This window comes from Pseudonaja textilis, chromosome 16, assembly GCF_049901715.1.
Source record: "Pseudonaja textilis isolate UNSWEBS1 chromosome 16, rPseTex1.2, whole genome shotgun sequence".
Taxonomy (NCBI): Eukaryota; Metazoa; Chordata; class Lepidosauria; order Squamata; family Elapidae; genus Pseudonaja; species Pseudonaja textilis.
Window position 1 is genome coordinate 447781 of NC_142005.1, and position 24639 is coordinate 472419.

General features: G+C 47.1%; 2 protein-coding genes and 1 long non-coding RNA gene across 4 annotated transcripts in view; 1 reads left to right on the forward strand and 2 right to left on the reverse strand.

The window, feature by feature from the left end:
• Nucleotides 1–21457, forward strand: part of RNF115 (ring finger protein 115) — a 23879-nt gene extending 2422 nt beyond the window's left edge. Inside the window, exons 2-9 of the mRNA XM_026721808.2 lie at nucleotides 2353–2411; nucleotides 4514–4571; nucleotides 12641–12837; nucleotides 14787–14861; nucleotides 15951–16032; nucleotides 18463–18556; nucleotides 19614–19729; nucleotides 20628–21457. Coding sequence (XP_026577593.1) covers nucleotides 2353–2411; nucleotides 4514–4571; nucleotides 12641–12837; nucleotides 14787–14861; nucleotides 15951–16032; nucleotides 18463–18556; nucleotides 19614–19729; nucleotides 20628–20759 — 813 coding nt within the window. The 3' untranslated portion in view covers nucleotides 20760–21457. The remainder of the gene's footprint in view (nucleotides 1–2352; nucleotides 2412–4513; nucleotides 4572–12640; nucleotides 12838–14786; nucleotides 14862–15950; nucleotides 16033–18462; nucleotides 18557–19613; nucleotides 19730–20627) is intronic.
• Nucleotides 5894–9081, reverse strand: LOC148124545 (uncharacterized). Its single transcript, XR_015739668.1, has 3 exons — nucleotides 8872–9081; nucleotides 7580–7948; nucleotides 5894–6647 (listed from the first exon to the last, which is right to left on the reverse strand). It is a non-coding gene; the product is annotated as an uncharacterized LOC148124545 (long non-coding RNA).
• Nucleotides 21458–21776: 319 nt separating the features above from the next.
• ITGA10 (integrin subunit alpha 10) overlaps nucleotides 21777–24639 on the reverse strand; it is a 61650-nt gene continuing 58787 nt past the window's right edge. For both annotated transcript variants that reach the window (XM_087913751.1, XM_026721801.2), the window contains one exon: nucleotides 21777–23316. In XM_087913751.1, the coding sequence (XP_087769877.1) occupies nucleotides 23266–23316 (51 nt within the window). In that variant the 3' untranslated portion in view covers nucleotides 21777–23265. The remainder of the gene's footprint in view (nucleotides 23317–24639) is intronic.

The following is a 24639-nucleotide window of genomic DNA, read 5'->3' on the forward strand; positions in this document are numbered from 1 at the left end:
CCACAGACAATAAAGTTCTTCTAATTCTAAGATACAACACAGTGATAGTCATAGGTTACTAATATTGTATTGTACCCTATGACTATTATTAAGTGTTGTACCTTATGATTCTTGACTCTCAACGAATGTATCTTTTATGTATACAGAGAGCATTTGCACCAAGACAAATTGTGTGTCCAATCACACTTGGCCAATAAAAGAATTCTATTCTGTTCTTCTAAGCAATCAAATCATACTAGGAAGCAAATAAAACAATATAAACTCTAAAGATACAAGCAACACAGTTATCGTCTTAAGTGGGAAGAGATAGATGCTAGGAAGGATGAGTGGAATAATAGTAATACAGTCTTAGTAAATAAATTGACAATGTTGTGGGAATTAGTTGTTTAGCAGAGGGATGGCATTCGGGGAAAAACTGTCCTTGTGTCCAGTTGTTCTGGTGTGCAGAACAGTAAAAACATGGAAGGCTGAGAGTGCAGCCCTACTCCATGCAAGACTCTTAATTTAAAAACACCCCATTTATTTATTGTCTTATCCAGTATTTCTCAACCTTGGAAACTTTTAAAGATGTGTGGACTTCAACTCCCAGAATTCCCCAGGAAGCTTAAAATTTCCACGCTTGAGAAATGGGGATGTTGTCTGTGCTTGGAAAGACATACTTGGTCCTTAGAATTCTCCCCATTAGGCAGGATTTAAAAAAAAAAACATTTAATTGGAATCTGCCTGTCTGTAGTACATGGGATTATTCCCTGTCCCACATTCCGAGATGGTAGAGAACAAGTCATTCCCAGGGCCCAAGCAGATAAGGTGTATGCCGGTTTAATCTGATGACCTAGTTCAAGCAATTTGCTAACATAATAGCTGGTTACTTGGAAGCCACCAGACCAGACCACAAAGTAGATATTGGACAATATTTTGCAAATCCTGCAAAGGTAACAGCTAGTCCTCGACTTAACAACCACATTTGAGCCCAGAATTTAGGTTGCTAAGGGAGACATTTGTTAATTGAGTTTTGCCCCATCTTGGCAATTTGTCTTGCTGCATTTGTTGAAGTGAAATCACTGCAGTTACTAATCACATTGTCATTAAGTGAATCGGGCTTCTCCCGTTGACTTTGTTGGTCAGAAGGTCACAAAAGGGGACCACATGACTCCAGGGACACTGCGACCGTCATAGATAGGAATCAGTTGCTGAGCATCTGAATTTTGATCATGTGACCATGGGCATACCACAATTTCCATCCTTCCGAGGTCAGTAAAATGAGGACCCCAATTGTTGGGGGCAAGAGGCCAACTCTAAACTGCTTAGAGAGGGCTTTAAAAGCACTGTGAAGGGTATATAAGTGCTATTGCTTGCTTGCTTGCTTCCTTCCTTCCTTCCTTCCTTCCTTCCTTCCTTCCCAATGGTTAGAATGCAGGATTGCAGGCTGACTCCGTCCATTGCCAGCTGTTCAATCCTAACCAGCTCAAGCCAGACTCAGCCTTCCATCTTTCTGAAGTCGGTAAAATTAGGACCTTGATTATTGGAGTCAAGAGGCTGACTCTGTAACCCGCTTAGAGACACTGTGAAGCGGGATATGTCTAAGTGTCCGTCCTTCCTTCCTTCCTTCCTTCCTTCCCTCCTTCCTTCCTTCCTTCCTTTGTTCCGCTTAGAATGCAATATTGCAGGCTAACTCTGCCCACTGCCAGTAGTTAAATCCTGACCCCCTCAATGTTGACTCAACCTTCCATCCTTCCAAGGTTGATAAAATGAGGACCCGGATCTAAGCATCTAACAAGATGCTGACTTTGTAAACAGCATAGAGAGGGCTGGAAAGGCACTGTGAAGCAGTATATAAGTCTAAGGGCTATTGCTATTCTTTTCTATTTTATTCTATTCTATTCTTCTACTATTCTATTATTTTACATTCTATATTATTCTATTCCTATTTTCTATTCTATTCCGTTCCCTTCCTTCTGTTCTGTTCTATGCTATGCTATGCTATGCCATTCCATTCTATTCCATTCCGTTCTATATTTTATTCTATATTCTATTCTAATCTATTATTTTATACAATTCTATATTTTCTATTCTATATTTAATTCTCCTATTCTACTGCTATGCACTGTGAAGCAGTATATAAGGCTAAATGCTATTGCTGTGCCTATTAATTGCATCTTTTTCAGGCCAAGCTGACAGATTCGGCCTTGCTCTAAACTGTACTTGTTTTGTCCTCTGTAAAGGATAGTCTTGGGGAAGAAAATGAACCAGGAGTCTTTCTTTGCCAATTAAAACTAAGTGGGATGGATGACACATGGTTATTATTGGCTGAAATCTTATGGCCCCGTTTGTTTTTTCTTCCTTTCTTGGCAGGAATACACATGTCCCCGATGTGAATCCGGCTTCATTGAAGAAGTAACAGATGATTCCAGGTAATCTTCCATTTCCTGACCAGCAACAACAGCATGTCTGTTTATATATCCTCTTCTCTCCTTTGGAAGGGTGTTTCTTAACCTCAGCTTCTTTAAAATATGTGGAATTCTGGGAGTTGAAAGGGTAGCAGGGTAGTCCTCGGCTTATGGCTTTATGGACACATTTGAGCTCAGCAATTTAATGTTGCTAAGGGAAACGCTAAGTGAATTCTGCCTCGTTTTAAGACTGTTCATGCCACGGTGGATAAGTGAATCATTGCAGTTGCTCAGTTAGTAAGACTTGGCTTCCCCATTGACTTTGCTTGTAATGAGGTCGTAAAAGCAGATCAGGTGACCCCGGGACGCTGCAATTGTCATAAATACGAACTAGTTGCCAAGTGTCTGAATTTTGATCACATGACTATGGAGATGCTGCAAGGGTTGTAAGTCTGAAAAATGATCATAAGTTGCTTTTTTCAGTGCCGCTGTAACTTTCAACAGTCACTAAATGAACTCCGGTTGCCTCTTGAAAAAGCACTTTTAGGATTGTTCAGAAAGCTTTTTTAGAAAACTATCCTGCCCAGGAGAAAAACCCTCTTGTGGCCACTTGTTTCCCCCTTTTTCCGTAGCATCCCCAAAAGCCACTTTCTGAGCTCTGCTTGGTGCTTCTGCTGCGTGTTTCAGTGCAGGACAAAACATCCTGTTGGGGTCTCATGTCAACTCATAAAACTTTCTTTTGCCTGTTTTAGTAGTTGCCATAAAAAAGGGAGATGGGGGAAGGAGGAAGGAAATCTGGAAAAGCAGTGCAGCAGTTTGGAAGAGAAAGTACATTCCAACTCTTATCTTTAAAAGATTGTAGCTAAAATACCAGAGTTTTTGCCCGGAATATATTTAATTGGAGAATGTGATTGATGACACTCAGCCCATGAAGGTGCTCAATTGGAGAATCTGGTTTATGAGACACCCTGGGGGGAGGGGGAAAACAGGGTCACAGATGACTGTAAATTATATATGCCAGAGTTGGCTTCATACAGGGTTAGGGTGCCAGTATATCACCTCTAATAAATCCTTTGAAGTTGGCTGAAGTTTGGCTCGAGAATCATGATTTAATTAGGGCGATTGTTGGAATCCTGTCTTAAAGAGAAAGACCCAAACTCGGGCTTCTGCAGTTCCTCTTGCCTCATACGGCTCTTCTGCGAGAAAGCTTGCTTTTGGGTTGGGAGAGAGACCTCCTATTAGCTGGGAATGGGACAACTCACTATGGGGACAATTCAACAATTCCATTGAATTATTTAAAATAATTAAAGCATTATTTTAATTTTTGTCATTCACCTTTCATTCTGTCCCTCCTTTGGCATCGTTTCTTTCATGATTCTATACGACTACCCCGTTTCCCCGAAAATACGACCTACCCTGAAAGTAAGTCCTAGCTTGATTTTTTACACATGCGCCTAATATAAGCCCTAGCCCCCAAAAGAAGCCCTACTTAGGATCCCGCCCACTCCAGAGTGCCTGGGTAAAAATTAAGCTAGGGTGAGGATGGGGGTGTGGAGCTGCCCTACTACTAAACTTTGGACAGTTGTAGCCAGGCTTCGCACACCCCGACACCTGCCTCTCTGGCCCATTTCTTCTGCAGCCAGCAAAGCTGCAGAAGGCCTCTGTATCTGATAACAGAGCTCTGGATCGATCCAGATCTCCATTATTGGCTACAGAAGCCTTCAGGAAAGCCTTGTCAGCCTCAGAACAAGAAGTTCCTGAAGGCCTCTGACAGTGAAAAGGAGGCCAGGGGCGACGCGTGCAAGTGAGGTTAGTCAGTGGAGGACATCCTTCGAAAATAAGACCTGGTGCCTTTTATCAGTGGCAATTTTTTTTTTTATAAATCAGGGTCTTATTTTTGGAGAAACACAGTATTTCTTTGATATTAGTCTAATTCTTGTCCTGCAGCAAGTTGGCCTTGGCGAGGTATCCTAGACCCCATTAGTTCTCTTCCTGGTAAGTTGGTGACCAGGAAGATGAGAATTTTTGAGAGTTGGCGTCCACATATCTTAAAAGTTGCCAAGGTTGGGAATCCCTCTTCTTTAAGCCCTGGCATTCTCCCACAACCTGTTTCTTTCTTGCTCTAGTTTTTTAGAAGGCAACAGCAGCGGCAATGATGAAAGTCCTTCCACCCCATTTGCAGAGGTGAGTTTTCCTGGGTTTTTTTCTTTCTTTTTTTTTTCTTCTGTTTTTTTTTTCTACAGCTGTATCGGGGAGGGGTCCTTCCCTTTCCACCCCCCACCCCCGAAAAAAACTACTTGGGTCTGGTTTGGGGTGTGGCCCTTTTTTGATGATGTAGATTTTGGGGGGATCCCTAGTTTGAAAAAGACACGGGTGTGAAAAGAAGCCATGGGTTGTTTGAGGAAGTGTAACCCTCAATGTGATGCTGAAAAGTAGATAAAGAATTGGGTTATTTTCCTCAATACATCAATGAACAAGTACAGATCGGGCTCAACTTATAACCTGTTGCTTAGTGACTGTTAAACGTTCTGGTAAGGCTTCCCGTGCACATCTGTGCTAGTCGTTCCCAGCTCTAGGGGGCGCTGCTTATCCCCGTGACAAAGCTGAAGAGCCAGAGCTGTCGGAAGAGGTCTCTCTGGTCATGTGGCCAGCAGGACTAAACGCCGAAGGCACACGGAGGAACACTGTTCCCTTCCCACCAAAGGAGTCTCTATTTTTCTAGTTGCATTTTTTTTTTTACGTGCTTTCAAACTGATAGGTTGGCAGAAGTTGGGACAAGGAACGGGAGCTCCCTCCGTGATGCGGCGCTAGGGATTCGAACCACCGAACTCCTGGCCTTCCTGGTCGACAAGCTCAGCGTCTTAGCCACCACGTCCCCTTATTCTTTAGTTTAGGGCTAAAGAAAAAGAAAGCATAGCTAGGGAATTCTGGGAGTTGAAGTCCAGACTGTCATCAGATCCCAGTTCGGATGAGGAGTTGGAACCAGGACTTCATGACGAGGGTGGCATGTCTACCTTGGCATGCTTGCAGAGGCCACAGGTTGAGGACGATGCTGCCCCAGGCCCCTTGGGCATTTGGGGAGGTGGTTGCCCGGATGGAGAGCTGCCTGCCTTCACAGACACAGGGGAGGATCGGCTGCTGACAAGCAGTGGCTGCCAATCCCCTCGGATGAGGAACAGCTGCCTCCCCCACTCGATCCGATGGCACGGAGAGCAGAGTGGAGGCAAGCTCAAAAGAGGTCTGTGAGGCTGCTCAGGCGAAAACTGGGGTGAGTAACGGGAGCTCACTCTATTACGCGGCGCTAGGGATTCGAACCACCGAACTGCCGACCTTTCTGATCGACAAGCTCAGCGTCTTTAGCCACTGCGTCCACAAAGTTATAATAAGCCCCCCTCCCCCCAACAAAACATCTGGTTTTGACCTTCTGGTGACAATGCCCCTCCGCTTTTGGGTGCTTGGGAATGGGCCCACATTTACAGATCACACGACCATGGTTTACAGTGATTGGGCCAGGAACCAGTGTTTACATCTGGTTTCCCAGCAAAAAAAAAACAACCCAGCCTATAGCAAACAGTATGTTGGCTTAATGGCCACAGAGCTCAGTGTTCCACAACAGGTTGTAAATAGTGACCTACTATATGACCGTCACAACTTGTGACTTAGAATAACAGCTGGAAGGGACCTTGGAGGTCTTCTAGTCCAACCCCCTGCTTAGGCAGGAGACACTACACCATTTCAGACAATCTCTTCTTAAAAACTTCCAGTGTTGTAAAACGTCCAGCATTGTTCCACTTGAAAGTCATAACTCAACATACGACTACAATTCAGCCCAAAATTTCTGTTGTTAAGTGAGTTTTCCCCGCATGTTACAGCCTTTCTCGCGCCGGTTGCTCAGTGAATTCCTGCAGTTGATTAGTAACCCAGTTGTTAAGTGAATCCGGCTTCCCTCATTGTCTTTGCTTTGTGAGAAGGTTGCAAAACAGGATTGCATGACAGAAGCCGTCATGAGTATGAGTCAGAGGCCAACCGTTGAATTTCGATCACGGGATCCCATGCGAAGGTCGTAACTCTGAACATCGGTCCTAAGCCACAGCACTGTTGTAACTTTGAACGGACACTACACCAACGGTTGTAAAGGCGAGGACTACCTGTATCATGTTTTGGACTCATTCGTTTTATTTATCTAATTTTAGTGCTCGTGTGGGGCACAGATCATCCCTTAGGCTACGTTCAAAGAGCTTCTCCAACTTTTCAGCACCCCTGCAAAACGTGGAAGAGACAACTTTGATATTAAAAAACTAGCTCTTATACCCATGTTTCGCTACAAAACTATATGGTCGGGCTAGTTTTTGGAGAGGAAAATAAAAGGGGGAGGGGGATTCTGCCTCTGCCTACCAGCATCCATCGGTAGTCATCTGACTAGCGTCCAATCAGTGTGAGAGAGAGTTGAAGGCTGTTTGGAAACTGAAAGAGTATTTGCTCTATGAGCAAGGCGACAGCAAGGAGCCTGGGCATGGCTTAGCTCAACTGTTCTGTACTAAAGCTGGTTGCTGCTGTGAAACTAAAACTGAAACTCCTCTCCTCTGTTTGTGTTTTGCATTTGGAAGAGATTTCTTTTCAGGTGGGGAAGGGAAGTAGAACTCCTTAGCATCAGAGCGTGTTAATAATAATAATATACAAAATATTAATGCTCTGATGGTCATTTTGAAAAATCCTTTCTTAGTGAGCCCCTAGAAGCCAAGAGGAACCTACGTGCCAGATTTCAAGTTTGTAGGCTTTACGGTTCTGGAGATTTTGTGATGATGCCTCAGGGGTGTTTGTCTTTCATATATAGAGAGGAGATTTTTAGCAAAAGCCGAGCGTTTGAATAGCATCTTCAGGCAAAGAGAGGGCTGACTCCTGGCTTTTGCAAATGCATTGCCAGTCAGACCAAGTATAGCATTGGATGCAAGGCGCTTTATATTTAGATGGGTGCCGTTGCTGCTGTGTGAGACAAACTCAAAGGAGTGGGCAGATGCTGCATGAGGGAAGCTATTCAGAGCTTTCCCGACCATTTCAGCTGCCAGTCTGCCTCCCACTACCTCTCAGTGGGGACATCGCTGACCCTCCCACCTGCTTTGCGGCCAAGCCTGGCAGGGACGACTGAACCAGCCAGGTGTGACCCATGCTTCACCAGGAGGTAAGCACCTTACCTCTGGCCTCTGCTGTAGTGTGAGGCCATGGATGGAGGCTGCCTGTCTCCAGGCTGGGCTGCCCCTCTCTTTGGAGGCTGAGTTTGCAGACCCCCGCAGGGTGTCCAGGTGGGTGGCTGGCTGGTCGGTGGCTTCCTATGTGGCACAAACCCAACAGAGGCTTCCTGTGTTGTGAGAACCCAGGCGATGGGGTTAACTCAGTAAACCGAATCCCTTCACCAGGGTTTAGAGCAGGGGTGTCAAACTCACGTCCTCATGTGACGTATCAGGATTTTTTCCCCCTTTGCTAAACTGGACATGGGCGTGGGCAGCGTGTGACATATCCAGGCCACGAGTATGACAGCCCTGGTTTAGAGGGTTGGGAAGATGCTGCTGGCATGTAGAAGAGAAGAGAAAATGTAGAGAATAGAATAGAAAGAATTAGAATTAAAAAGAATTGGAATAGAATAGAGAGTAAAATCTAGAATAGAATAGAGTAAAATGTAGAATAATATAGAATAGAATGTAAAATAGAATAGAGAATAGAATAGAATGTAGGATAGAATGTAAAATAGAACAGAATGTAAAATAGAATAGAATATAGAAGAGAATGTAGAAAAGAATGTAAAATAGAATAGAATAGAAAGAACAAAATAGACTGTAAAATAGAATAGAATGTAGAAAAGAACAGAAGAGAATAGAATAGACTGTAAAATAGAATAGAAAGAATAGAATAGAATAGAATAGAATAGACTGTAAAATAGAATAGAATATAGAATAGAATGTAAAATAGAATGGAATGGAATAGAATAGAGAATGGAATAGAGAATGGAATTGAATGGAATAGGAGAGTAAAAAATACTGTGTTTCTCATATAATAAGGCTGGGTCTTATTTTTTTTTGAGCCCCGAAAAAAAGGCTAGGCCGTCTTTTCGGGGGGTGACTTAATTCTCCCCCCCCTTGCATCTTCGGGCTGGCGGCGACGGCTTGGATGTTGACCTTGGCGTTGGTGGGGCACTTTGTATCGGGGTCAACGCAGGCAGCACCATATCCGGGTATGCAACAAAAGTACTTCCTAACGGCAAGCCCCCCCACCATCCCCCACCATTTCGCATGTTTTAATATAGGCCTTAATTTGGGGGAAGGGGCTTAATTTCATTTCATGCCTATAAAACGTGCTGGGACTTCGTATTGGGGGAGGCCGTATTGTTGGAGAAACAGGGTAGATAGAATAAAATAAAGAGTAAAATATAGAATACAATAGAGAACAAAATGTAGAATAATAACATCACTTTGTTCAATAATTGGCATACCTTAAAACGAAATTTCGTTGCATACGGCTCTCAAACGGTTACCACTTTCAATATACACTACATAACCACGACAGAAGAAATAAATGAGTACAAAATTACGCCTATGCCCCACATATATGATCATTATATTATAATTGGCGGCCTGAGCTCACGCAGCCGCTTTGGTTTGAACGTTATAATTAGTCCTTGATGTTCCTCCTGCCGTGCTTTGGAATTGCTTGCGTGGCCGATGCTATCTTGGACCGGCTGGGGAGGGGCCGTGGGAAGCCTTCTCTGACTCATGCAGATCCTCCCTCCGTGTCCCCTTGAATTCCACCTTCTGAATCTGTTCATTAAATATCTTTTACAATCTCTCTCGGATGGGTCTGGAAGGCTTTTGGCCACTGAGCGTCCAGGCTCTTGATGTGGCCGCCAGCTGTTTGTGCCAGCGGCAGCCAGGTCAGGTGAGGGCAGAAGGTCACATTATGGGGTGAACCCCAGTGGGTCAAAGGATGGAGGCGCATCTCCCTCTGGGCTCCAAATCAGCCACGGAACCGATTACAGGTAGTCCTTGACTTACAACCCCAAAATGGAGCCCGAAATTTCTGTTGCTAAGTGAAACATTTGTTCAGAGGGTTTTGCCTCATGTTACGACCTTCCTTGCCACAGTTCTTAAGTGAATCACCAGAGTTGATAAGTGAGTAACCCGGTTGTTAAGCGGATCTGGTTTTCCCCATTGACTTTGCTGGTCAAAAGATCACACAAGGGGATCACGTGAGCCTGAGACACCGTCATAAATAGGAACCAGTTGCCAAGCGTCTGAATTTTGATCCCGTGACAGTGGGGATACTACAAAAACAACATAAGTGTGGAAAATGGTCCTAAGTCACATTTTTCAGTGCCATTGTAACTTTGAACAGTCACTAACTGAACTATTGTAAGTCAAGGACTATCTGTAATCCAGGCCAAGCTGTAGGGGAATGGTGGGAGCCACTTCGTGATAGTCCATTTATATACCGTACTAGCTCGATACCCATGCTTTGCTACGAAACTATGTGGTCGGACTTAGTTTTGGGGGAGGAAAATAAGGGGGGGAAATTTGGCCTCTGCCTACCAGCATCCATGGGGTATTTATCTGGTTAGCGTCCTGTCAGTGTGTGAGAGAGTTGAGGGCTCTTTGGAAACTGAAAGAGTATTTGCTGTGTGAGTAAGAAGGAGACAGCAAGGAGCCTGGGCGTGGCTTAGCTCAACTGTCCTGTCCTAAAGCTGCTTGGTGCTGTGAAACTGAAACTCCTCTGCTTGTGTTTGGCATTTGAAAGAGATTTCTTTCCAGGTGGGGAGGGGGAGTAGAACACCTTAGCATCAGAGCATGTTAATAATAATAATACAGAAAATTCTGATGCTCTGATGGTCATTTTGAAAAATCCTTTCTTTGTGAGCATCTAGAAGCCAAGAGGAACCTACGTGCCAAATTTCAAGTTTGTAGGCTTTATGGTTCTGGAGATGATTTGATGATGCCTGAGTGGTCTTTGGCTTTTATATAGATATAAATGCATACATTTGTGTTGTATTTCAGTTCTTGTTAGTTGCTCAGGATCTTACTGGTCAGATGGACCATATGCACCGATTGAAATAAATCTCTGTCACCTTTAACACCCACCCACCCCTGGAATAAATAGACTGAAATAATTATTTCAGGCTACAATGTCTTGGAGGAATTTTGGCTCAGAGCAATTCAGATGTTTGGATCTGTAGGCAGTTCTTTTAAAAATAAAAGCTGGTTCCCTCACCTCCCATCTGTTGATTCTGAATTTAGCCCTTGGGCTCAGTGTGTTGTCACTCTTGACCTCAAGCCAGCCGCTTTCCCTGAGCTCCTCTTTCCTTTGAACTCAACTGGCTCAGGGGTGTTGCTTAATGTCAGCTTAGTCACAAAAGGGCGGAGGGGGGGCAGCTCCTGGCCCTCCCAGCTCATCTTAAGCTGACTCTTGAGTCTGGTTGAGCCGCTGTAGCCACTCACACCGTTGGGCTTTGGAAGAGCTCCAGGACTGCATCTTCCTTCTGTTTATGGAATTCTTCTGGCCCTCCGGCTTTAGAGTCGGGATCGGTCAATCAGAATAGAGCTGGAAGGGACCTCGGAGGTCTTCTAGTCCAACCCCCTGCTCAAGCAGGAGACCCGATATCCTATTCCAGATAAGTGGCTGCCCACTTAAAAAACCTCCAGTGTTGAACTACCCACAACTTCTGGTGGCAGCCTGTTTGGTCCTCACTGTTAGGCAGCTTCTCCTTAATTCCAGGTTGCTTCTCTCCTTGGTTAGTTTCCATCCATTGCTTCTTGTCCTTCTGGTGCTTTGGGAAATCAGTTGACCAGCTCCTCTTTGTTGTTGTTAGTTGTAAAGTTGTGTCTGACCCATCGCGTCCCCATGGACAACGTTCCTCCAGGCCTTCCTGTCCTCTACCATCCCTTGGAGTCCCTTGAAGCTCACGCCGACTGCATCAGTGACTTCCTTCAGCCCCCTCCTTCTCTGCCGTCCCCTTCTTCTTCTTTTGCCCTCTTAGGCTCTTCTCCAGGGAGTCCTTCTTCCTTCTCACGAGGTGGCCAAAGTCTTTGAGTTTCCTCTTCAGGATCCGGCCTTCTAAAGAGCAGTCACGGTGGATCTCCTCTTCTCCTCCAGCCCCAGAGTTCAAAGGCCTCCATCCTTCGGCACTCATCCTTCCCTGTGGTCCAACTTTCACAGCCATGCATGGCAACTGGGAAAACCAAAACTCTTTGTGGCACCCTTCAAATATTGGAATACTGCTATTATGTCACCCCGGGTCCTTCTTTTCCCGAGACCAGCCAAACCCAATTCCTACAATCATTCTTCATATGCTTCGGTCCCCAGGCCTTTATTCATCTTAGTAGCTCTTCTCTGTACTTTTTCCAAAGTCTCAACACCTTTTTCTTTCTTTCTTTTTTTTTTTTGCAATGTGGTGAAAGTCAGGAAGCTCCTTGGCCAAGAGCGAGCCACTAAAGCCTGGTCAGTTGGAGGCAGCCTTCTGGCTCCATCCATGGTCACCGAATCACTGCCAGACTCGCTAGCTAGCTGTGTACTACAGGCTGTGTACTACAGGGCACCCAACCAAGCTGAGGAAAAGGATGGGACACAACCACGGTCATAAGTATGAACCAGTTGCCTAGCCTCTGAATATGGTTCCCATGATCCTGGGGATGCTACAAAGGTCGTAAGTGTGAAAAACGGTCATCGGTCACTTTGTTCAGCGCCGTAACCTTGGACGGTCATTAAACAAACGGTTGTAAGTTGAGTATCACCTGTATAAATATTGGTGTCAACTTGCAAAGCGTTCCTGGCTTGTTCCCGAGTTGCCATAAGAAGGGGAGGGAGAGATCTGATGGAGCTATGACCAGAAACATCCCTTTCTCCAGATTGTGTCCCAGGTTAGCAAGCCCAACTGGGAAGGGATGTTTTCTGCAGCCCGGGAAAGTGCTTCCTTGGAGAAACGTTATGTTGGTTATGACACACTCTGAGGGGGGGGGGAACCAGGTCATAGGTGGGCAGTAAATTATGTTGGGCAGAGCTGACTGCACTTAGGAAAAGTGCCAACAGGTTGCTTCTAATAAATAATTGGATTTCTTTTGAAACAGTGCCTCGAGGTTCATGAATTAATTAGGGCGTCCATCGGAAACCTGGCGATCGGTTCCTGGGAGGGAAAATCCTGCTTTTCCCTCGGGTAGAGTTTTCCTTGTGCCTCTTAAGACTCTTTTCCTGAACTTTCCATCTCCTTTCCTCAGTTCTGGGACCAGCTGGATCGTTCCATGGTCTTTCCATTCCTGAGCAGCTCTCTGGACCACAATGGCAGGGAGAACGAGAGAGGCCACCAAGCCCACGCGGACCTTTGGGGACCAAGCCGACCCCCGCGACTGCCCATGGCCCGGAGGTATCGGCCCCGCCTCAGCACACGGCCAGATCGGTCGCCGGCCATTGAAGGGTAAGAAACAAAGGGGCGAGTTCAAGCTCTCCGTGCAGTAGAGACAGACAGCTTGTCAGAGAAAGGGGGTGGGGGATTTCCCTGAGTGAAGGTGAAAACAAGGGTAGCCTCGAAGCCAGAACAGGTAGTCCTCAACTTACAGCTGTTTATTGAGCCCAACGTTTCTGTTACTAAGCGAAACATTCGTGAATTTTGCAACCGTTCGACGACTTTTCTTGCCACGTTAAGTGAATTGCGGCAGTTGTTAAATTAGTAGCCCTGTTGCTAAGTGAATCCGGCTTGCCCCGTTGACTTTGCTTCCCAGAAAGTCTGTTTTGGAAGGAATGAGCTGGAAGGGACCTTGGAGGTCTTCTCGTCCAGCCCTCAACTCAAGCCAAACGGTCGCAAAAGGGGACCCCGCAACCGTCATAAATGCGAACCAGTTGCCAAGGAATCTGAATTTTGATCACCTGATTACAGGGATGCTGCATGGGGTTGTAACTGTGGGAAACGGTTGGTTTTGCCTGACTTTTGTCCAGAGTCTAATTTGCACTGGAAAGAAAATGGCACACCTTGGACGTTAGGAGGGCCCTCCGTATTTACATCGAACGAACCTCTTCCTTCAGGAAGACCGAATCCCTGTACGCCTCCTCTTAGCCGTCACCTTTGGGCTGCAGGGGGGCACCTTCCACCGTGGGTCGCTGGCTCAGAGCCTGTATTGCTAAAGCCTATGAGTTACAGGCTCTCCCTGCGCCCAGGAGAATCACCGCGCACTCAACCGGGAGTGCGGCGACCACTGCAGCCTGGGCAACGCAGGTATCAGTTCTAGACATTTGTCGAGCTGCAACTGGTCGTCTGTGACCCCATTCATAAGACATTATAGGATTGACTCCTTTGCCTCGGCGGAGGCATCCTTTGGAAGGAGAGTCATGCAGGGCAGTTCATGTAGAGGTGGGGACCTCGGACCAGTCCAGTTCCCACCCGCAGGACAGTCAACAGCCAGCTTTGGTATGTCCCATCCTGGATTCTCCCTTTGTGTCAGGCTTTTTCCCATTCAATTAACAAGAATGAACTTCTGAGAACCAAACGTAGCAAAAGGAATCCTTTATTGAGATGAGAGAATTCATGTAGGAGTTCAAAGCAGCGTCTAAGGTCCCTCAGGCATACAGGGATACATAAGGGAGTTTAGAACCCCTCCTCTTATCTTGATACGTATTTAGTGAAACAAAGAGCCAACATATTAATTCCCCCCCACTCCCTTTTTAGAACGATCTTTTCCAGAGTTTCCCAGGACACATCTCACTGTGGAATTTGTATGGTCTTCTCATCTCCTGGCTGTGCCTCTCAGAGGTGATAGGTTCCGGCCATCTGGGTTTTCTCCCTCCATTGTGTCATGTGTAGGTTATACAAATTCTATATAAGATTAAATATATTCAGGTTACATCAAGAAAAGATTTATCAGTGCCCCCCCCCCCTTTCCTTCTGCCACTGAAGAAATGACAGATACACGGATCTGACACTTTGGCTCAGTGGAGAAGGGGCGTTGGTCCTACCTGACATGCTTCTTCTCAGGGAGTCAAAGGGAGAATCCAGTCCCATCCTGTATTCTCTCTGGTCAGAGTAAATTTTTTAAAAAATGGTGGTGTTGTGATCGAACGGTCACTAAATGAACTGTTGTAAGTCGGGGACTACCTGTAGTTTTCATAATGATCCTACCTGGGCTCTAACAGCCAGCTCAGCATTCATTGTGCATCCGATACTGTCGCACCCTTTGCCAAAGGGGACGGGTGACGCTTCCTGCTTCGCCTAAGGTGAACTTGTTCGGCTGCCGGAAAACGTCGTCATGGGTATTAGCAGGTGCGCTTCCTCTCGGCCAGGTGGCAACTTCTGCAAGTACAGCTGCTCCTTTCTTACCTGTGACCTTTTCTCTGTTGTTCCCACCGGACAAATCGCCACCATGCTTGGAGCAGAATCATTCAGCAGATCTTCGCTGGCTTCTTTGCAAATTCAGCCGTTCCTGGATCGCCGCCTCCCTCTTTCTCCTGGTGAGTGACGTCTGCTTGGGGTGACAGTTACGTGCCCTTCGGTGCTTGGGTTGAGGCGTTGGGTGACTGTGTGAAATTGGGGTTCTTCCGGGACCCTGATTGGGGGACCTTTTCAAGCCGCTTCTCGGCTCAGACCCTGGGAAGGGGAGGGCTGGGAGCTTCAAGAAGGAAGAGGCTTGAATCTCATCTCCATCTCCGGGTTTTTGGTCCTGCTCCAGGCCTGGCTTTGCAAAACGGGACAATTCGCCACAGGATAACTCACTGCGAGACAGTTCAGCCATTCAATTATTTAAAACATTTTTTAAAAAAATACTTTAATTTTTGTCATTCATGTTTCATTTTGTCCCTGGGGCGGTGGGGTGGCCTAGCAGTGGAGCTCTCAGCTCACAGTCGGGAGGTTCTGAGTTCGACCGGAGGTCGAGGCAGATATTTCTCTCTCTGGGCACAATGGGAGCGTATCTGCTGAACAAAACTCCACATCCGGCCAGTAATCACTCAGCTCCCTTCAGTTGCCCAAACTCCACACTGCACAAAGGATTACGGGGTCGTTAAATGACGGTTTCATTTTGTCCCTCCTTCGGCAGCCTTTCTTTCATGATTCTGCTCACCGTTTTTTCGTTATTACTGTGACTCTTGTCCCGCAGTGGGTTGGCTGCGGTGAGTTGTCCCGCAGCGAGTTGGCCATGGCGAGTAGTCTTAGAAGCGGAAGGGAGGGCTGGGAGCTTGTTGAGGGAAGATGGCTCGAATCTCAGCCAGGCAATTCCCCTCCTCTTCATCTCGGGGTCTTTGGTCCTGCTCCAGGCCTGCCCTTGAACTGGCAGAGCCTCCCCCATTTCACATCTCCTGCATCCCAGTTGTCCTTGGAGAATTGTGCTGACCATTGCAGCTGACCTCTCTCCCCTGGGACCCAGGAGCTGCCTCTCTCAGTGTCTTTTCCCGACTAGGCGTTGCAGAAAATGACGGCTTGGGGGTAGCCAAGAGGGCTGGAAGTCCTGGTCCACCGTGTGGGGCTTGTAAGCTGAGGGAGGGAAAGCCGCACTTTCCCCCGGGCCCCCCTCCCTGAGCTCCCTTTTCTTTCCCTCCCTCCAGGGGAGGCATGCAGGGCAGGCTGCATTCTAGCTTTGGGGACTACGCGTGGGACCAGAGTGGCCTCGATGCTGTCTTGACCCAGGTAAAGGCACCGGCCAGCGGGCTCCGGGCGAGGCTGCCCTTCTCCTCTGGCAGGCACACCTATGGGGCACCTGTCCTGACACCTGGGGCTTTGCACCTATGCCACAGTCTCCCTTTGCTCGTCCACGTCCCGTCGACCGGCCCATCTCTCTTGCTGGCCCTTGCAAAAGGGAACCTGCGTCATTTGGAGCAGCGCTAAAAGGCGTCTCAAGTCTTGACTCTCGAGCCAAACTTCCAAAACTTAAAGAGGATTTATTGGGAGTTAACATGCCAGCACTGCTTGGGTGTAGCCGACTCTGAGACACATCATTCAGTGTCACCCTTGACCCTTCATGTTTTCCCTTCATCCCCTGGGTGTATCCTAATTCATATTCTCCAATGGGACACATCCATAGCCCAGAGTCATCAGTCATGCTCTCCAGTTAGAATTTTGCAAGGCAGAAACTTCGGTCACCTAGTTACTATCTCTGAAAACATTTATGGAATGCAGTTTCGGTTTGCAAGCTGCCGCACTGCTTCCCCCTCCCTTTCTGCTGGCAACTCTAAAAAGACCCATAGAAATATTTTATGAGTTGACAACTGACACCGACTCGCACTCACAACAAATGGAGCCCCCGATCAGCCAGGCAGGCTAGATTCACACAACATGAGTACATACACACAGAGATCCACACACTTAACTCACACAAGATAAAACACACCTAGTTAAGGAGACACTTAACAAAGCTACGCACGGACTAGTTCATGAGCTGGATAAGTATATTGTGTGAATACAGATACCGAAACAGTTGGCCTGATTGACACTTGACGCTGGCACACAATGTTTATTTCTAATTTGGTATGATATACAGTCCCATCTATTTGGGCTTAATATTATTACATGACAATCAAGCCACTCAGGTTGGTAACTAACTGAAACCATTCTGGTTTAACGTTGCCCTTTATAAGGCAATCTGTGTTGCCGCAGGCTTTTTAGGATCAGATCTTAAAAAGAAGGCTATGGGTCAAATTCCCCTGAAATACAAATAGTCCTCGACTTACGACCACAATTCAGCCCATAATTGTCTTCAGTGAGGCATTCGTTAAGTGAGTTTTGCCCCCTTTTTATGACTTTTCTTGCCACATTCGTTAAGAGGATCACTTGGAGCTCTTAAATTGGTCATGCAGTTACTGTTAAGTGAATCTGATTTCTCCTTCGATTTTTGCTTGTCAGAAGGTCCCAAAAGGGGATCACGTGACCCTGGGAACACTGCAACCAACCATAAATATGAGTCAGTTGCCAAGCACGTGACCTTGAGGATGCTGCAGTGGTCGTAAGCGTGAAAAATGGTCGTAAGTCACTTTCAGTGCTGTTGTAACTTTGAACGGTCACTAAGTGGACTGTGGTAAGTCGAGGACTACCTGTACAGTTTTGATCTGCTGGGAACAACGGCAAGGGGACGTTGGGTCAACCAGAACTAGGCTGAGAGTCTGTCTGGATAATGACCCGGAACGGCTGCATAGGCCCTCCTAGGATTTTGAGCAATGGGCTGCAACATTGGAGTCCTACTGAATGTTGAGACCCAAAGATCTGGAAGCTTCTGCCTTCTGAACCAAAGGTGCTTTTTCAAGAGGAAGCTGGACTTGTTTTTTCTTTGAAGATGTTTCGCTTCTCATCCAAGAAGCTTCTTCAGCTCTGACTGGATGGTGGGGAATGGAAGGATTGATACTCCTTGCACACAAGCTGGTCATTTGCATCCTTTTAAAGAGTCGTTGAGGCCACTTGGAGGTTTGTCTGTGTCCTCAGGGTCACCCGAGTAGTGCAAATGGGTGTGGAAGGACCCATTTATCTGAGGAGAGAGATTTATCTGAGGACACAGCTGGGGACACATTTGCATCCTTTCAGAGAGCTGTTGAGGCCACTTGGAGTATCTGTGTCCTCAAATAAATCTGTGTCCTCAGATAAATGGGTCCTTCCACACCCATTTGCACTACTCAGGTGACCCTGAGGACACAGACAAACCTCCAAGTGGCCTCAATGTCTCTCTAAAAGGATGCAAATGACCAGCTTGTCTGCAAGGAGTATAAATCCTTCCGTTCCCCACCATCCAGTCAGAGCTGAAGAAGCTTCTTGGATGAGGAGCAAAATGTCTTCAAAGAAAAACCAGAAAGTCCAGTGGCCTCTTGAAAAAAAAAAAACACCTTTGGGACAACCATGACCTGGATGGCTTGAGCATCTCCATAGACCTCCTGCCTTCTGAAGGAGCGTGCATTTTAAAACACCTTTCACCGGTTGCCTGATTCCCATGCAGCTGTGCTGGGGGGAGTGGGGCTCCAACAGCCCTCTTCTGGCGTAGAGAAGGGTTCTTCCCACCTACTTCGCAACGGTCAGCCCCTCAGCTTTAAGACCTCTCTTGGGTAACCACCACCTCCTCTCTCACCTCTCTTGCAGCTTATGGGACACTTGGAAAATACAGGGCCTCCCCCAGCTGAGAAAGAGAAAATTTCTTCCCTCCCGACTGTGACCGTCACTCAGGAACAAGTGGGTAAGTTCCTGTTTTCATCACTTTTGATGGACTTCTCCGGAACCAGTTTGACAAGGCTGCTTTCCTTCCTTTCCTTTCCTTTCCTTTCCTTTCCTTTCCTTTCCTTTCCTTTCCTTTCCTTTCCTTTCCTTCTTCCTTCCCTTCCCTTTTCCCTTTCCTTTCCTTTCCTTTTTCCTTCCTTCTTCCTTCCTTCCTTCCTTCCTTCCTTCCCCCTTCCCTTTCCTTTCCTTTCCTTTCCTTTCCTTTCCTTTCCTTTCCTTCCTTTTCCCTTTCCCTTTTCCCTTTTCCCTTTCTTTTTTCTTTCCTTCCCTTTCCTTCCCTTCCTTCCTTCCCTTCCTTCCCTTTTCCCTTTCTTTTTCTTTCCTTCCCTTTCCTTCCTTCCTTCCTTCCTTCCTTCCTTCTCTTCCTTCCTTCCTTCCTTCCTTCCTTCCTTCCCTCCTTCCTCCCCTTCCTTCCTTCCTTCCTTCCTTCCTTCCTTCCTTTCCTTTCCTTTCCTTTCCTTTCCTTTCCTTTCCTTTCCTTTCCTTTCCTTTCCTTTCCTTTCCTTTCCTTTCCTTTCCTTTCCTTTCCTCCCTTCTTTCTCAACAGTCTTTTTTTGGGAAGAGTCTTAAGGGCAATTCCAAGGCTGCATTCCAAGGGAAGTTGGAGCTTAGGTCTCTTTGAGGATAACCAGCTCCGCCCAATACCCTGATTAATTGACGATTGCTAAATTTTATCACTCAAGTGTGACAAGTCCAAGCTCTTGGCACTCATCCCCTTTCTGAACCTCTTCATCCTTTTCCTTTCTGAATCTCTTTTTTTCCCCTTCTTTTGGGATGCTTTTCTGTCTCTCTGCTTTTTCCTGGGACTTACAACCTCAAAGCCACCTCGTCCCTCCACTTCCCACCAACCTCCCTTTCGTCTCTTTAGCAGCTGGCATCCTTTTGGCGCTGAAATGTCTGGGCACCAGGAACCTCTCTCTTTTCCGGTGTTTTCTTCTTTTTTCTTTTCCCCCCTGAGCCTGGGAGTAACTCCCTCCCCCTCTGGCCGCTGGCACTGACGTTTCCCTCTCCTGCAGATACGGGTTTGGAGTGCCCCGTGTGCAAAGAAGACTACACTGTGGCGGAGCAGGTCCGGCAACTTCCGTGCAATCACTATTTCCATAGCAGCTGCATTGTGCCATGGCTGGAACTGGTGAGTCTCGGCTCAGGCAGGTGGGGGTACGGAGGGGGGTCATCCCTGGCTTTGGGGCAGGAAATCTCTGGTGCCACCACAGCAAGTAGCAATAGCACTTCTATAGTGCTCTACAGCCCACTCTAAATGGTTTATAGAGTCACAATCTGAGTCCTCATTTTATCCGCCTTAGAAGGATAGAAGGCTGGAAGGATAGAAGGATAAGCCGGTCAGGATCAAACTCCTGACTGTGGGCAGAGTTTGCTTGCAATTCTGTGTTCTAACCCGGAAGGAAGGAAGGAAGGAAGGAAGGAAGGAAGGAAGGAAGGAAGGAAGGAAGGAAGGAAGGAAGGAAAATAGCAATAGCCCTTAGACTTATATCCCACTTCACAGTGCTTTCCAGCCCTCTCTAAGTAGTTTACAGAGTCAGCCTCTTGCCCCCAGTAAACTGGGTCCTCATTTTACCGACCTTGGAAGGCTGAGTCAACACCTTGAGCCGGTCAGGATCGAACTCCTGAGTGTGGGCAGTGTTAGACTGCAATTTTGCATTCTGACAGGGAGGGAGGGAGGAAGGAAAGGAAGGACAATAGCAATAGCACTTAGACTTATATCCTGCTTCACAGCCCTCTCTAAGCAGTTTACCGAGTCAGCCTCTTGCCCCCACAACAATCTGGGTCCTCATTTTACCCAGCTCGGAAGGACGGAAGGCTGAGTCAACCTTGAGCTAGTCAGGATCGAACTGCTAAATTGCAGGCCGTCAGCAGAAGTGCACTCTAACCACTGCGCCACCGCAGCTCTGTATCTGAACCACTGGAAGCCACAAGAAGAGAACATCCTCCCTCCAGGAGGAGTTTGGTTTTTGGTTCCAGTCGTTCGCGCACACACCTACACACACACACACATTTTCCTTCTTCGCCAGCACGACACCTGTCCCGTGTGCCGGAAGAGTCTGAACGGGGAGGACTCGGCTCAGCAAGCTCCGAACACGGAGGCCTCCACGAGCAACTCCTTTAGCAGCCCAAGCCACCTGCATGACCGATGGACTTTCTGAAGCCTCCCACCCCGCCGGAGCCGCTGGGAGAGAGAAGGGCACGCAAAGGAGCCTGCCGCGTTCTTGGCTACGGATGTAAATTGTACGATTACTCAAACCACACACGCGAGTAGCAAGAAGAGAGAAAGCAGGCCCAAGCGGCCTTCACCCACCTCCCCTCCCCGTCGAAGCCCGGGCCCCCCCTTTCTGAAAAACAGTCACCGAGGAACCTTCCGGTCTGGAGAGGCCACGTTAGTGCTTGCAGGGGCAGGAGTGTCGTCTATTAAAAGTTTGTGGACCTTTTCCCCCCCTCTGATATCTGTACTGATTGCTGGCTGGCTGTCCACGTAACGTGGACAGGAAACAGAAAGCTCGGAAGGAGCCGAAAGGAGCCTGCAGGGACGGGGCTGGTGGGGCTCACTCTGCATCTGGGGTCTTGGGTTCAGAAGGGGGGGAGGGGAAAGGAGAAGGGAAGCCCACCCAGCCCCAATCCTCCCCCCCACTCCAGGTTTCTGTGGAAGCAAACAGGGCCACGCTTCTCTGCGCAAGGCAGGTGTTCCTGTGGCTGGATTCCTCTGCTTGAACGGAAATGCCCACCTGTCCGGTTTGCTTCTTGCTGTCAAACGGACTCCATTTGTCTCTTACAGTAGAAGTGGCTTTGCCAGGTATCCTCCCCTATTGAAAACGCGAATAGCATTGCTTAAAAACACCAGGAAAAACGGCTTGTCTCTCTTCTTCCCCCCCCCTTCCCCTTCTCTTCAACTTTCCGCCATTCTTTTCTCCTCGGCTTTTAAACCTCTCGCAATCATGTCCGAACTTCCTACCCCAACCAAGCCAGGGGGGAAACCCTCTCCTTAAAAAGCCGGATCCGTCTCTCGCCTTCAAAGGGCAGGAAAGTGGGGCGGGGCAGGTGAGTTAGCCCAGGTCAGGTTGCAAAGCAGAAAAGATGATTATTATTAATTATTTTAAACAAAACCCACACACACAGACGAGGAAAGAAAGAATCCGTTGGCAGCTTCACAGTTGTAAAAGTGTGCCTTTTGCTATTGAATAAAGTCTTTACTAAGAAACCAGACAGTGAAGGTAATTTTTGGCAGGGCGTTTGAACCGAGATGTGTAGGGCAAGTTGGCCACTGTGCAGGCAAGGCCTCCTGGAGGCTTTTTCCGGCCATTTGAGGCAGAATCAGAGAGCAGTTAGAATTGCCCACCTGGCAGCCTCGGCCCTTGGAAGGCAAGTTACCTCCAGGCCATTAAGAGCCCCACAGCTTGTGGCCAAAGGGCCCCTTAAGACCCAGAGAAAGTTGCACAATCCTTCACTGCCCTACGATTCTTCCCAAGTCTTGGTTACCCATGGAGGTTTCTCTCTACAGGACGAGGCTCTCCTTATGCGGTGCAGAAAGATGCAGAGCAACTGGCAGAAATAGCTGCCCGCTACCCCTTCCAAGTCCTTCCATTTGGTTGCAGACTTCACCGGTTGCCCAGGGAGGATAGAGGCTGCCGTTGAGAACTGGAGGCCCTGGCTGGAAATGGGGAAGACTGCAATTCCCCTTATTGTGCGTTGGCTGAGGTTGATGGAAGTTGGAGTCCAGCCACAGGCTCCTCATTCAGTTTTGATGGTGACTCAGGAGGAAGTCTGCCTTCACTCCCGTTTCTTCTTGTTCTAGGCCGCCTTGGCTTGAAGCAACCAAAGATGGTGATTTCCCAAGTTGTTTGTTAAAACTCTTAGGAGTTCTGGATTTGGAGAGCCAACCGCTTAGTCAAAGGGGGAGGGAGACCACATTACCACCACCTTGACTTTTGCTAGCATTGGGTGGCTAGGGCTTAACCCTCTTCCACACAATGCTTTTTTAAAAAAGGAGGCAGACTGACTTCCCCAATTTATAAAATCCCTGTTTTCATTAGAATAACGTTTCAGAAATTCAGCGGCATCGTGATCAGGATGGGGGTGCCATACCCAAATTTGTGTGAAAAACATCACAACCGCCTCTTATTGGGTACAGCAAGGGGGCCAATTTAACAACACGCCATACTTTGGGAAGGCACACCCATTCAGCAAGATTCCCGACAGGCAGTCCCAGCGGCAGCTTCTGGTGTGATGTGGGCAGCATTACAAATGTCAAACTGAACCCTAAAATCTTCCTCTTAAAGGGTGGGGGGGCGAAAGCATCTGGAATGAAGGATTTCCATGTGGGGAAATGTGCGACCCGCTTAAAATCCACATGCGTGGTTATCTGTCGTCTTCCATACGCAAATCTTGCAGGCAAATGCAGCTTTTGATCTGCCTGAATAAATCAGTTCTGGCGATATTTAGACGGCGTACATCGAAATACACAGAAGGGGAGAGAAGGTTGTGCTTGCTTGTTCCCTAAAATGCAAAGACGTTGCCGTAAGATTTTGAGACAATTCTTGTTGAAGCAGCCTGAACGTCTCTGGTCCTCAGGTGGCTGAGACAGAAAAACGCAGGTCCCCTTCTGGGTTTTAACCCACAGATGCTCCTTCCTCTTGGGCTTTGTTTGACCAACTCGTTTTATTCCTCTTTTTCATCTTCCCCAGGCTTTTTGTGTATAAAAAATCCAACCTAAGGTTGGGAGGAAGAAGAGAAGCAGGAAAACAAAAAAAGAGGTTATTACACTGCAGAGAATCGGAAGCTTAAAATCTTCGTTTCTGAAGTTTCCAAATCCAATTGCAACTCAATGTTAAGCTTTCTTTCCTATTTTTTTTTTTTTTAACTCTAGCAAGCTAAGTGGGGAAACGTTTGTGAATTATCTGCTAAGAAGAATTCTTTATTCCCACTCTTGGGAGTGAGGAATGGCATTTTCCCACATTCTCTCAAATGTAGACACTTCATTTTTCAGGACCTGCGGTAAATTTAAATTACACAATTAACACAGGTAGTCCTCGACTTACAACAGTTCGTTTAGTGACTCGTTCAAAGCTACAACGGCGCTGAAAAAAGTGACTTAGGACCGATTTTCACACAACCATTGCAGCATCCCCCTGATCACATGATCAACATTCAGGTGCTTGGCAATCAACTCGCATTTATGGCGGTTGCAGTCTCTCGGTGGTCCCTTTTTGTGACTTTCCTGACAAGCGAAGTCTATGGGGATGCCAGATTCACTTAACATCCACTTAATAAGTACAGTGATTTGTCTTAACAGCTGTGGCAAGAAGGCCTGTTCAATGGGGCGAAATTAATTTAATTAAATGTCTCACTTAAATTTTGGGCTCCCTTGCAGTCGTAAATCAATGAACTACCTGTACAGCTAGAACCATTTGTTTACTGCAGGGGTCTTCAACCTTGACAGCTTTAAGACTTGTGGACTTCAATTCCCAGAATTCCTCTTCCAATCACGTTAGCTCAGGAATTCTGGGAGTTGAAGTCCACAAGTCTTAAACTTGCCAAGGTTGAAGACTCTTGTGATAGATGATACGTAGATAGATATATAGATGATTGATTGATTGATAGGTAGGTAGGTAGGTATGGAGAGAGAGAGAGAGAGATGATAGGTGATAGATCAGGGGTCTTCAACCTTGATAGCTTTAAGCCTTGTGGACTTCAACTCCCAGAATTCCTCCAGTCATGTTAGCCCAGGAATTCTGGGAGTTGAAGTCCACAAGGCTTAAACTTGCCAAGGTGGAAGACCCTTGGTTTAGTTACAACAGCACTCAGAAAAGTACCGTAATTTGAAACCAGTCCTTGAGTTAACTACTGCAGCATCCCTGCTGCCACGTGATCGCAGTTCGGATGGTTGGCAATGAGCTCACAACAGTTGAAGTGTCAATTGGATCACCAACCGTGATTTTCCCAGCCAGCTTCCAACAAGCAAAGTCAATGGAGGAAGCTCAGTTCCTTAATGACTGCATGATTCATTTAACAACTGAAGATGAACTGTAACGG